This window comes from Anas acuta, chromosome 1 (assembly GCF_963932015.1).
Source record: "Anas acuta chromosome 1, bAnaAcu1.1, whole genome shotgun sequence".
Classification (NCBI taxonomy): Eukaryota; Metazoa; Chordata; class Aves; order Anseriformes; family Anatidae; genus Anas; species Anas acuta.
Window position 1 is genome coordinate 203,381,092 of NC_088979.1, and position 13,465 is coordinate 203,394,556.

Below are 13,465 nucleotides of genomic sequence, written 5' to 3' on the forward strand. Positions count from 1 at the left end.
GTCATTTGCCATTTGTTAGAAGAGCTGCTGAGGCCGGCCTGGGCTCCGACTGCTACTTTTCTCTCCAAAATCAAATTAAAATGGAAAAACACATTCTTTTGACAAAGGAAAACATGATAAAAGGGCACAGCAGATCGCAGCTCCATCTTTAGATGAGTCGCCTGCCCTGTAGAGCAGCAGAGTGCTTCAGTCTATTTCTGTTTGAGCCTAATCCTGAATTCTGACGTGGGAGTTATCTTGCCTCTTCTGCACTGGGCAGAGGTTTTTTTTGCAGCTTTAATTGTAGCCCTAAAGTTCAGACAAATATTTACAGCCCCTGCTTTCCATTTAAGATGAATGGCTACTTCAAAACACTTTCTTTGCAGTGTTTCCCATTCCTTTGGGGTGTTCATGCTTTTTAAACCTGCCTGGACAGCTTGAGAAATGAAGTGGGAGTCACAGCCAGTACAATTTGTTCTCTGCTTTATTTACAGGAGCCAAGCAATAAACGGGTTCGGCCTTTAGCACGGGTCACATCCTTGGCGAACTTGATCTCTCCTGTAAGAAATGGTGCAGTTCGGCGCTTTGGGCAGACAATCCAGGTAAAAAGCAGAGTTTTCTCGTCCTCTGTGGACGTGTGGGGTGATACTGGCTGTGGCAGGGGGCAGAAACAGGCACTGGGATTTCCAGGCAGCTTTTGAAAACCTGTAGGATTCACACAAGGCCAGAAAGCTTGCTCAGGGATGAAGGAGAGTTCAGGAGTTCAGAGGTGGCTCTCTGTGTTGTCGAGGGCTTAGGGAGGGAAGCAGAAATAAACTTCAGATAAGGAGAACGGTGTTGGTAACCCGTCGCAGCCCTTGAGATAAGGGTCTGGGAGCTCGTGGCTCGATAGGAGCGAGCTGCCCTCGCTGCTGAGCGATGATGTCAGGGACGTTTTGCCTGAGGAACCGCCTATGTCCAGGTGTGATCGCTGCTCTGCCTCTTGCAACACCGTTGCAGATCACGGGAGCAAAGTTCGACAGCCATCTGACTCACCCCAGTATGAGCAGCGTTATGATCCCAATTTATTTACTTCCTCATACCTTGGAAATAGACCCAAGCTTTATCTCCCTGTTCTCCTCCCCAGCGCTGCCGCCGCTGGATCGATGCGGAGAGGCACACGGGAAAGATTGCCAGGCTCAGGGCCCTCGGGTCCTTCTCAGCAGCCTGATTAAAGTGTTCCTTTATCTGAGGAAAAGTGTCTGGGTGTGTTTTCCTGCCCTGTGCAGCAGAGGAGGATGAGGGATTGGGAGGGGTGTGGGTAATACTGCTGCACTTCTGAACTCTAGGCTCTTTTTTTTAAAACTTTTTTCTTTTTTTCTTTAATCCCTGCAGTCATTCGCCCTTCGCAGCGACAGCAAATCCCCTGGCTGTGCCCAGAAGTCATGCAGCAGATCCGCTGCTCCCACCCCTCCTAAAAGAAGAAACAGTGTCCTCTGGTCTGAGATGCTAGACGTCAACATGAAAGAATCCCTGAGCACCAAAGAAATCAAGCGCCAGGAGGTAAGAACTGGCAAAAGCAGCAGAGGTTTGGTCCCTTTCCTTGGTGGGAAAAGGATTAGCGAGCATCTGTGGGTGATTGTGCCTTCCTGTGCACCTTAATTTGTAAACCACTAGATTTATTTCGGTGCCAGGCATGGGAAAAGGTAGCTTGCTCTCTCTCGAGTCACTAGGGAGCTCGTCTCCCCAGTTCGACCCTTCAGAGATGCCAAACTTTTTCACAGGGGTGCTCAGCGCTTCTGAAATTTGAGCCCCAGCCACGCTGGTTGCTTTGCAGCAGACCCAAAGTCGGGTTCCTTGTAAAGCCAGCTGTCTTTCTCTCCCAGCTCTTGACAATTGGTTGAGAGCCAAACAGCGAGGCCTTGGCTTGCCTTTTCCCTGTAGTTCTTAGACAAATCTTCTCCTGACAACACAGAAGCTGACTAAAGACGCCTGGGATTTGACCTCCGCGGTTTTCTGGGTTTTGTGTTTTTTGTTTTTTTTCCTACTTGCCTGTGTAAAAGCAGTGATTTAAAAGGTGCTAATATTTAATTTGGCTTGTGCGTGAGCGTCAGAGCTTTCACACAGTTGGAAGTAATGTGGCTTTCTCCAAGCTGGGAAAGCCAGCAGATTTACTCAGGGTTTTCGTGCCCAGGTGACGTGAAATGATTCACATGGCAAAAGCAAGGAGACAGGATGTACATTATGTTAGCTGAAAGGCTCCTTTGGAGGAAAACAGGGATTAAAAATGACCCTCAATGCTTTTATCCCCCTCCTCACAGGCCATCTATGAAATGTCCAGAGGAGAGCAGGACCTAATTGAGGACCTGAAGCTTGCCAGAAAGGTGAGTGGTTTTTTCCTGCAGTCACTAATCACATTGCAGATAATTAAGTTTACTTACCCCTGCAAACATTACACATCGGCTGCGTCAGGCCCAGAATCCACCTTTTGGAAACTCTCCTGGAAAGTTGAAGCAAGCATTTGTGCTACCAGTGCTGCTTTGATTGCAACAAATTTGGTCCTAAAACAATCAGGCTTTGCAGTGCTGCACAGCTGCTTGGGAAACTCCTCTCCCAGATGAGAACAGATCAGGCAGGAAAGCCTTTCTCCTTTTTAGGCCTTGATGCCTTGATACAGAGTTGTTAAAACGATGTTGTAACATCACCCAAGTCAATGTTACTGTTTCGGCTTCACTTCAAATCTGTCCTGCACTTGATACATCCCCCAGGTTTATATTTATATCGTCAGCTTTTAGCTGGGGGAGATCTGAATGCGTTTTAACACGGACTTCCTTTGACAGGCTTATCACGATCCTATGCTGAAACTCTCCATCATGTCCGAGGAGGAGCTCACCCACATATTTGGGGACCTGGATTCTTATATTCCTCTGCATGAAGGTAAGAACAACCGGATCACTTTCACGTAATACGTTGACTAGGAGTTGCACTCAGTGCTTTCTCACATCAGAATAGTTTTCTGGGGCGTTGTGGCAGTTCCTAATTCTGCGTTTCAATTCCAGACTTGTTGGCAAGTTTAGGAGAAGCAACAAAACCAGATGGAACAGTGGAGCAGATTGGGCCCATTCTCGTGAAGTGGGTGAGTACAGAACTCACAGACACCAGGCTGACAATGATTATGAGCTTAAAGAACATTTAAAGCTGGAAGCTGAAAAGCTGCGGGCTTTTGTGGCCTTGAGTGAAAGATTGAGGCGGAAATCCTGACTGCCCCGAAAACAATGGGACTCTGTCAGCTGTAATGGGCCACAATTTCATCTGGGAGACTCGCACTAGTGCGACTGCAATTACTTACTGATTTATGTTTGAAATGTCTACATTGTCCGGACTGTTAGCAACTGATGTGAGCTCAGTAGTGCTGTTGCTGTTAATCTCAAACATCTGAACTTCAAAGGCATTGAATGTAGGACGCCCTTGTTCTCCTCACAAAAAGCTAGCTGCATATACAGGATGATCTGTTAGCTTTTTTTATCGGGCCCAGATATCTCAGTGAGGGAAGTAGAACTCCCTGAGCTTGACGTGTTAATGTGATTTGGTTTTCCTGCATGGAATTTGACTCTTCAACGCTATTCTTCTCCTCCTGCAGTTACCGAGACTCCATGCCTACAAAGGGTACTGTAGCAATCAGCTGGCAGCCAAAGCGCTTCTGGATCAGAAGAAGCAGGACCGGAGAGTGCAGGACTTCCTTCAGCGCTGCCTCGAGTCTCCTTTCAGCCGCAAGCTGGACCTCTGGAGCTTTTTGGACATTCCTCGAAGTCGGCTGGTCAAATACCCGCTGCTCCTCAAAGAAATCCTGAGGCACACTCCCAAAGACCATCCTGATATCCAGATCCTGGAAGAAGCCGTAAGTACCAGCGATTTCATGAGCATTGTTCTGACAGAACCATGTCATTCGAGAGCTCCAGAAAGCTTCCTTAAAACCCCAGCAATTTTGTGGGGTGGCTTTCTCAGATCACATAGATCTGTGCCACTAACCCCTTGTGAAAGCAAATGGGTGATCAGTCCACATGGACTCATCACGGGGAGGTTTTAAATAAAATAACTACATAAAAGAAATTATACAAGAAGATACGCAACCATAGGTCCCTGTCTAATCATTTATAAATGTTTTATTTTTCAGATATCTATAATCCAAGGAGTCCTCTCTGACATCAACTTGAAGAAGGGGGAGTCAGAGTGCCAGTACTACATCGACAAGCTGGAATACCTGGATGAGAAGCAGAAGGACCCGAGGATTGAAGGCAGCAAAGCTTTGCTGTGCCACGGGGAGCTGAAGAATAAAAATGGGCATGTAAGTCCCTCGTGTTCATGGTAATTAATTCTCAGGTTTGAAAACCTTCCCTTAAAGGCAATTTGAAACTCCTTGTGGTAGCAGGACCAGGAGCCCTTCCATCCCCAGGGTTAGCCTAGACAATTACCTACGCTTTAAAAAGCCGAGGAAAAAGGACCTGATGGCAGGCTGCGTTGCAGGCTGTAAGGGAAAGTTTCCTGCTGACAGTTTTACAATTGGCCTTCAAGGAGCTGGAAAATAATTAGCACAAAATTACCTTAGAAAGTGCGCTCTGTGCCCTAGCACTCCATCAAAAGGGATTTCCTGCTGCCTGTTTACTTTCAGGTGCTCTGACATTCCCCATTGTGGAGGCTGGCGCACAGTTCTTCCAAACAAAAGTGTTCCTGCAAAAGCCTGTTTGGCTTTGAGATGAACTGCCAAGAGTTTATCTCCTCCTGCAGCAGCACTGAAAGACCCTGCTGTACTCCAGGCTTTGCTGCCTTTTGTCCTGGCTTACAGGAGTAACCTCAGTTTAAAACATCAAATCTCTGTGTTATTTTCTTTTTCGGTTGGTTGTTTTGAGTTTTTTTTTGTTTAATTCAGCCATTACGCTGCAGGACACACGAAGCATTTTGTATAGTCAGCAAACAAACTGCTTCTAATTATCCCCTCCTTGCCTTCTGCAATCATAAATCAATTCTGAAGGCTCACAAAATAATAAACCTGATGGTGTAAGCGTTGTACATGCTGAGTTACTGTAACCAACTGTCAGGAAGCTACCGTGGGCGTGTGACTCGAGCTAAGGTGGCCTTGGATTCCAGAGGGTGTGTTATCGCTTTGCATAGAGCACAAGGCTTTGCTCATACTTGGATATGTTTTCCCTTTCAGAAACTCTACGTCTTCCTCTTCCAAGACATCCTGGTTCTGACCCGGCCGGTGACTCGCAACGAGCGCCAGTCCTACCAAGTGTACCGCCAGCCCATCCCCGTCCAGGAGCTGCTTCTCGAAGACCTGCAGGACGGCGATGTGAAAATGGGAGGATCCTTCCGAGGAGCTTTTGGCAATTCGGATAAAGGTACAGCCCAACCCCATCTGGGGATCCTCACTTGGTGGTGAGGACAGCAGATCTCCATGAGGATGATCCCAGCGGGCGTGTGCCATGTCTGCATCCACCTTTAGACTCGCTGCTGGGCCTTGCAGTGTTAGATCTGGTGCCCATAAACTTTCATACGGCGCCTCGCGGTCGGAGCTAAAATTAGAAAACATCTATTTCAGTGCGACCAGGCTGGTATTTTTGGGGGAGAATGTTTGTAGGATTTTTGAACGCTTTCCCCGAAGCGGAGCGGGTCAGGCAGGGCCGCTCGCCTCGTGCCTGAATCTCTAAATACCGAGCTAGGAACTGATCTGCTTTTTCCTTTTGTTTACCTCCAGCTAAAAATATCTTCCGAGTTCGTTTCCAAGACCCCTCCTCGGGCCAGTCCCACACGCTGCAGGCCAACGACGTCTTCCACAAGCAGCAGTGGGTCAACTGCATCCGAACCGCCATCGCCCCCTTCCAGCGGACTGCAGCAGCCGCTGCCGAGCTGCCGGAGCTGCCGGAGCTCAGCGAAGAGACGGAGGAGAACAACCCCTCGGTGCCCAACGTCAGGGCGCAGAGGAGGCAGTCCGGCGTTACGGAGATGGAACTGGACGAGAGCGCGGCCGAGTGCGGCTCCGTCCTGGACTCAGAGGAAACCAAGAGCGTGAAAACGCACAGAACGCTCGTGGGGCACAGGAAAACGAGGGAGAAGCAGCTGAGCAGCAAGCGGAAAGAAACGCTGGTGTGAAGAGCCCGGCGAAAGACTGTTTATTTATAAATACCGTGTACATTTTTCTTGTCATGTGAGCATGATTGGATTTGCTCTTCTGAACAGAAGTGTCTTTTTTTTTTTCGTGTTGTAATGGCAGCTACTGGTATACAGTTAACACTGTTGAACTGGAGTCTGTTTTTTCCTAAAGCAACCACTCTTGACCCTGTTTTTATGCTCTTAGTCTGTGATTCAGAAGCCCTCGTGGGTTTTTTTGACTGCTTCCGGCAGATTTTTTTTGAAGAGCACACCTTGGTTTCTGAAAGATTGCCACGTGGTGATTGAGGCTGGGAAACGGGAAACCCAAAGCAGAAGTTGGTGCCCTCACCACGAGCCTGCTGGCGTCCCACTGCAGGGGAACACTTTGGATCCGTGCTGCGGGAGCCCTTTTAAAGCGGGCCCAAAAGCTGGAGTCACATATTTTTTTGTCTCAAATAGTGCATGTTTTGCAGTGTCTGGTTATCATCACCCATGTGAATTTCCATCATTTATTTTTTTTTAAAAAAAGACAAAAAATCAGACCCCAGGTTCAACAGGTTCTCAATTTACCTACTGGAATCTTTCCTCCTGGTGTGTTCATTGTACATTCCTCATTTTTCACTCATGTAACCTGCCGCATATTTAATTATTTTTTTTATTAGTTGTTTTTGTTTCAAATACTTGTTTGGGGTTTTTTTTTGGTTTTCTTTTTTTTTTTTTTACTTTTGTATTTTCGTCACCTTCAGTCTTTCAGACTTGGCATTTCCTTTCAAGTACTTGATCCTTCTTGTTCAGAGGCACAAGCGCGTTAATGTCAGCGCTGCGCTGAGCTCTGGACTCCTGAAAGAGAACTGCGTTGTACGGGGGGGTAGGAAAGGTTTTTGTAGGCACGTTGCAAAGGGTTTGGGGAGGGAAGAAGAGCAGCAGCTGTAGAGGGGAATAGCAAGGGAGTGAAAGTAGCTTTTTGTAGTTACTGTTTGGTGAAAATGAAGCCCCTTCCATGGGGGGGGGGGGGCAGGCTGGAGGCAGCCGAGAGGATTTTGCATGTGGTAGAAAGGTAGAGAAGGGAAGCGTCTGCGGCGGAGGAGATGGGGAGAGGGAAGAGGTAGAAGTGTACATAGTCGTAAGGGCGGCCCTGCCGCCTTCTAGCAGTCCAAAGAATTGGTGTGAGAAGCCAGCTGGGAGAAACAAAGCGCTACCAGCTCCGCTCGAAGCCAAATTGTTGTCCCCGCGCCGCGGGTGGCTGCGAGGGTTCCCGTCCCTCGGTGCGGGAGGTGGGAGGAAAAGGTTGTACATAGACACGAAGCCGTGTGGTTCTCTGTAAATGTCTTGTACAGTTTCGATTGCCAAGTACAATTAAATTTGCGACAGCCTTCTCTTCGTCTGGTGTGAGTTGTTTCATGGGCAGGGCACCCAAAATGCCATCGGGGTTATCGGGCTGCGGTACGGGGAAGCGGAGAAACCCTGGGCACCTGGCTGGGCCCCGGAGCCCTAATGAGGAAGCTGTGGGTTTCTCAAAATCCTCTTTTTGGTCACGATTCCTCTATTTTTTTTTTTTTACAATGAGGCCCAGCAGGACACGAGCCAGGGCTTTATGGCTGGCGACAGGCGGGCGCTGGGAAAGGGCACAGCTCCCTGAGTCACCCTGCTGCTTCCCTGGGCTTTCAGGGGAAAAGGGAGCAGGGGTGATGGTCACTGCCCTGCCCTGCTGGTGGCACACCGAGTCCTCGCTGCTTCCCTGGGTGTCCTGCACGTGTTTCTCTTCATCCTGAGCTCTGATAACCCGAGTATTAATCGTCCTTGTTCCTCCTGCGTGCTGTGAAGTGATACTGTGCTGCTGCCCACAGAAAGAAACCGGCTCTACCCACACCAACCCACACTTCTCCAAACACAGAGCTAAAGGAAATTACGTCGGATCCCAAAAACAGCTCCCAAACCACCCCACAACCCCGGCGGGGAAAAAGGTGGCCCCGTTTAGTGAGCGTTTAGAAATAAATCCCTGAGCTGGAGGAGAACACGGCTGGACAGGCCTGGGGAGCCTCTCTGGAGGCAAATTACGAGTGGTGATGATGAAATCACCCCAAAATCTGCGGGCTGTCCGCGTAGGGCACGGCTTTGTGTTTGCCTCCCCATTTTTGACCCCTGAATTTGACTTTTAAGCTGGAGGGAGGCTTAGGAACGAGGCGCCTTGAAGGAAAGCTCCTTTTGCAGACCCACACACTCAAAAAAAAAGCTTTGGGGAGCTGCGGAGGCACCCGGCTCGACCTCAAAGCAGAGGAAATCCTGCGGCGAGGCGCGGACAGAGCTCGCTTTGCTCTTCACACAGCCAAGACTTGGCCGCGAGCCCCCTTGCCCCCGCTCGGCGCTGGGCCCGCGCGCTCCCCGGGACGAAACCGCAGCACGGCCGCCGCCTCCGCCCTCGCTCTGCTAGACTAAACACGCCGGGGCTGCCTGGCTGCCAGCAGGTCCTGGCCCTCTTCTCTTTCTCCTTCTCCTTGTCCTCTTCTCCTTCTCCTCCTTCTCTCCTCTCCTTCTTGTCCTCTCCCTCTCCTCTTCTTCTTCTCCCTCTCTCTCCCCCTCTCCTCTCTTCTCCTCCCTCTCCTCCTTTCTCCTTCTCCCCTCCTTCTCCTCTCTTCTCCCTCTCCCTCTCCTCCTTTCTCCTTCTTCTCCTCCTCTCTTCTTCTTTCTCCCTCTCCTTCTCCCTCATCTCCCTCTCTCTCTCCCTCTCCTCCTCCTTCTTCTCCTCCTTCCCCTTTCTCATCTCCCTCTTCTCCTTCTCCTTCCTCTCCCTCCTCCTTCTTTCTCCTTCTCCTCCTGTCTTCTCTCTCCCTCTCCTTCTCTTTTCTTCTCCTTCTCCCTCTCCTTCTCCCTCTCCTCTCTTCCTCTCCTTCTTTTCTTCTCCCTTTTCTCCTCCCTCTCTCTCCCTTTTCTCCTCCTTCCCCTTCCTCATCTCCTTCTCCCTCTCCTTCTCTCTTCTCCCTCTTCCTCCCCTTTTCTTCTCCTTATCCTTCTCCCTCGTCTCCCTCTTCCTCTTTTCTCCTTCTCCTTCTTTTTCTTCTCCTCTTTCCCTTTTCCCTTCTGTTTCCCCTTCTCCTTTTCTCCTTCTCCCTCCCCCTTTCCTCTTTCCTTCTCTCTCTCCTTCTCTTTCTCCCCCTCTCTCTCTTCTTCCTCTTTCTCTCCTCCTTATCCTTATCCTACACCCCTGCCCTGAGCACTTCCCCAGCACCCCAACCCTGCTCTGCTCCACGGGGACATCTGGCAGCTCCTTTTGGGTTAGAAAAAAACAACTTTGGGCACGCAGACCCCGTTGTTTGCCCCCGTTTTTTGGGAAACCTCACTAAAACCTCAACCACAAACCGCAAAAACTCGTCGGGGAAAGCAAACCCAGACACATCTGCGCTTGTGATACAAGCCACATGGGTCGGGATAATTCATCAGGATGCTTCCAAACATTCATTTTGGGGATTTTTTTAGCCGTTTTGGGGGTCAGACCGCCCTAAGGCAGATGTTGGGGTAGGGTTGAGCAGCAAAACACCGCACGAGACTGCGACGCCCATCAGCGTCCTCCTCCTGCTCCATCAGGACTTTATGGGCCAGCAGGCGGGTTGAGGAGGTTAATTAGCCTGCCGTGCTAATGAGGTTGTAATTAAGCATGGTCGAAATCAACGGCTGGCTCGACCTCCTCCCAGATTGGGTGGCAATTTGGGATGGGCAGGGGGAGGCAGAGGGTGATGGGGAGGGGAAGGGTGGGGATGGGGGTGAGAGATGGGGAGGTGCTGGGTGCTGCTGGTGGGTACTGGTGGGTACTGGTCCTACCCACCTGGGTACTGGTCCTACCAAAACCTGGGAAAACACCTCCAAAAAAAAAAAAAAGCATCTGCCGCTGCCAGCCTCTCCCAGCCACCCCCAAACCAGCCCCCGCTCCCCAGCCCAGCACTTTCCTGTCCCGCCCAGGGCTCTTTCACAATTTTTGATTCATTTTTGGAGCAGAAGAGCAGGCAGAAAACCAAGGGAGGGCCTCCCCTCCCCGAAACGCGCTCGCCGTGCCTCTCGCCAGACAGGTTCCCAGCACGGGCTCAGCCAATTCTTCCCCGCCTCTGCGACGCTTTTCGTGCCAAGAGTTTGTTTTTTTATTTTTCCAGGTGAGGTTTTCCTCAAGCTGGTCGCCCCCTCCTAAATTTTGTCCCACCTGGAGGCCCCACTTCCCTCATTGTCCCATGGGTCGCCTCTGTTTCGTGGCATTCCCTTCGAATCCCAGCTTTCATTCCTCGCTGGGGAAATTTGGGGAGAATTAGTGTTGTTTTCCTGGAGCCCAAAAAGGCAAAATATCTTCTGTCAGAAGACCAGGTCATCTGGTCTGTTTGGTCCTTGGTCAAGCTGGTGGTGTTCGCTTGGCTGTTTTGGGCACATAGCAAAAAGAGGAAGAGGTGGGTGGGTGGGTGGGTGGATGGATGGATGGATGGATGGATGGATGGATGGATGGATGGATGAACGAATACGTAAATGGATGGTTGGGTGACTGTGGATGGATGGCGATGGATGGATGGATGGTTGGTTGACATTGGATGGATGGATGGACATGTGGATGGATGAATGAATGCATAAATGGATGTTTTGGGTGAAGATGGATGGATGGATGGATGGATGGATGGATGGATGGATGGATGGACGGACGGACGGACGGACATGTGGATGGATGAATGAATACATAAATGGATGTTTTGGGTGAAGATGGATGGATGGATGGATGGATGGATGGATGGATGGATGGGTGGATGGATGGATGGATGGATGGATGGATGGATGGATGGATGGATGGATGGAAGGATGGATATGTGGATGGATAAATGAATACATGGATGGTTGGGTTACTATGGATGGATGGTTAGTTGACAGTGGATGGATGGGTGGAATCCAATGGATGGATGGATGGTTACTTGACAACTGATGGATTGATGGATAATTAGTTGATATTGGATGGATGGATGGATGGATGGATGGATGGATGGATGGATGGATGGATGGATGGATGGATGGATGGATGGATGGAAGGAATGTAGATGGGTAAAAGAAAGGCCACACAGATGGATGGTTGCGTGGCTGAGTGGATGCATGGACAGTTGGCTGGATGGATGGACAGACAGATGGACAGCAAAACCGACCTCATCACCACGTGCTTCTGAACCTCACTGCCGTGAGAGACGAGCAAAAACCGAAAGCAGCACGTCATGAGGTGGTTAACCCTCACCCAGCCCGGGGCTAACCCCTGACTAACCAGGGCATGAGCCTCCGCACGGCCACCTCAACCCCCTCGGGGGCCACGCGGATGTTCCCGGGGAGCCCGGACGAGGCATCACGGCTGACTCAGATCCCCGTCAGCGTCGGCAGCCGGGCTCTGCCTGGACCTGCACGAGCAAGGAGCTCCCTGAAGGCTTCAGCTCCTCCTTTTCCTCCTCCAGGAGAGGGAGGACGGAGGGAGGAGGCCCCCATCCGCGCCTCCCTGCCGGCGCTGCGTGCCGGGGCAGAGCCGCGTGCGAGCGGGGAGAGGGGGACACCATGGCCGAGCGGCTGTCGGAGGAGCAGATCGCCGAGTTCAAGGAGGCTTTTTCCCTTTTCGACCGCGACGGCGACGGCTGCATCACCACCAAGGAGCTGGGCACCGTCATGCGCTCGTTGGGGCAGAACCCCACCGAGGCGGAGCTGCAGGACATGGTGGGCGAGGTGGACGCCGACGGCAGCGGCACCATCGACTTCCCCGAGTTCCTCTCGCTGATGGCGAGGAAGATGAGGGACTCGGACAGCGAGGAGGAGATCCGCGAGGCCTTCCGCGTCTTCGACAAGGACGGCAACGGCTACATCAGCGCGGCGGAGCTGCGGCACGTCATGACCAACCTGGGCGAGAAGCTGACGGACGAGGAGGTGGACGAGATGATCAAGGAGGCCGACTGCAACAACGACGGGCAGGTCAACTACGAGGAGTTCGTGAGGATGATGACGGAGAAGTGACCTTCATCCCCCAGCCCGCAGGTAAGTTGCCGGGACGAAGCTTTGCACCCAGCCAGGGGGCGGGGGGGGGGGGTCACCATCTCCCTGGGAATGGGACCCCAAATTTCTCCTTCTCCCCCATCTCAATGGTTGGAAGCATGGATGTTCGTGGTGTTTTCTTATTTTTTATTATTTTATTTTATTTTTCCTTTGTTTTTTTCATAGGGAACCGAGGCCGTGGTGGCCCCCAGCTCTTCCACCCCCTCCCTGCCTTCTCTCCACCATCCTGGGCTGGAAAATCCTCCTTTATCCCTGCTGGAGCATCACCAGCCAGCGTCTACGCCGTATGTGGGCATCCCACCCCAGTGAGACAGGGCTTGGGGACACTGCTCCCCCCTGGGATGCTGATGGACATGAGGGTTTCCCCCCAAAATGCATCCCCCTGTGTCCGCAGAGGGGGCAGTGGCCACCGCGTGTCCCCCAGCATCGTGCTGAGCCCAATAAAATGTCCCCCCCCCAATTTTCCGGGTGGCTGCCAGAGCTTTTTTTGGCTTCTCTTTGGGGCCAATCCCCCCCCCCAAAAAAAAGAAGACCACCATTGGTGGGGTAACAGGGCTGGGGTCAGGACCCACATCACCCCCCATCCCCTTTCCCCCATCCTTTAACCCCATGAGCGGGGGAAATGCCCCACGTGGTGCCTCAGCGCCCTGCCCATGGGTTGTGGCCACCGCACCCCAAATCCCTTCACTTTTGGGGGCTGCTGGCTTCACCCACACTCCGGTTCACCCCACTTTTATCTCCAGAGAACTGGTGGGGGGTGAATTTAGCCCCAAAACCCCGTCCCAAGCAAAGTCAGGACAGGATTCGCCTTTCCCAGCTGTCACCCACGCCACAGCCCTCCCCGTGACTCAGTTTCCCTACAAAGAGGGCGAAACCCAACCGCAGCAGCTCTCCCACTGCTGGCCGGGGCAGTTTCCTTTCTCTATTTGGAGGCTTTGGAAAGAGGATTAATTACAATGGGCCTCATTAACGCTCAGTCACTAATGAACCAAGCGCCCCGTGCCAGCACCCGGCGCCTTCACCACGTGCTACCCTCTTGCTCGCGCACAGCCCCGCAGCAGACACAAAACGAGCATTTCTGGCCCCAAAAAAAAAGCCCCAGCCTGGAAAAATCGAGACAAGCAACGGGGTCACACCAGGCTATCGTACCGAGCCGCTAAAATTAGACCTTCCCCAAAAAAATGCGATTATTTATTAATGCGCTGCTCCGGAGGCGAAGCGGCGCGGGATATTTTTGGGGCTGACCTTTTCTCCTTCTGTTCCGGGGCTGTTTAATTACCAGCCCGTTTTTCACGCCGCTCCTCCTGGGCTG

General features: G+C 51.6%; 2 protein-coding genes across 4 annotated transcripts in view; both read left to right on the top strand.

Annotated features, from left to right (window-relative positions):
• NET1 (neuroepithelial cell transforming 1) overlaps positions 1-7,484 on the top strand; it is a 45,047-nt gene extending 37,563 nt beyond the window's left edge. For all 3 annotated transcript variants that reach the window (XM_068670137.1, XM_068670136.1, XM_068670138.1), the window contains 9 exons: positions 474-581; positions 1,354-1,521; positions 2,280-2,342; positions 2,799-2,895; positions 3,018-3,094; positions 3,599-3,856; positions 4,133-4,303; positions 5,171-5,357; positions 5,714-7,484. In XM_068670137.1, the coding sequence (XP_068526238.1) occupies positions 474-581; positions 1,354-1,521; positions 2,280-2,342; positions 2,799-2,895; positions 3,018-3,094; positions 3,599-3,856; positions 4,133-4,303; positions 5,171-5,357; positions 5,714-6,108 (1,524 nt within the window). In that variant the 3' untranslated portion in view covers positions 6,109-7,484. The remainder of the gene's footprint in view (positions 1-473; positions 582-1,353; positions 1,522-2,279; positions 2,343-2,798; positions 2,896-3,017; positions 3,095-3,598; positions 3,857-4,132; positions 4,304-5,170; positions 5,358-5,713) is intronic.
• Positions 7,485-11,260: 3,776 nt separating this feature from the next.
• Positions 11,261-12,479, top strand: LOC137849951 (calmodulin, striated muscle). Its single transcript, XM_068670139.1, has 2 exons — positions 11,261-12,135; positions 12,319-12,479. The coding sequence occupies exon 1, from the start codon at positions 11,665-11,667 to the stop codon at positions 12,112-12,114; it is 450 nt and encodes a 149-aa protein (XP_068526240.1). The 5' UTR covers positions 11,261-11,664; the 3' UTR covers positions 12,115-12,135; positions 12,319-12,479.
• The last annotated feature ends 986 nt before the right edge of the window (positions 12,480-13,465 follow it).

What these genes read in the sequence shown, in the direction of transcription:
- LOC137849951 (XM_068670139.1), top strand. Translation starts at nt 11,665, where the DNA reads ATGGCCGAGCGGCTGTCGGAGGAGCAGATCGCCGAGTTCAAGGAGGCT.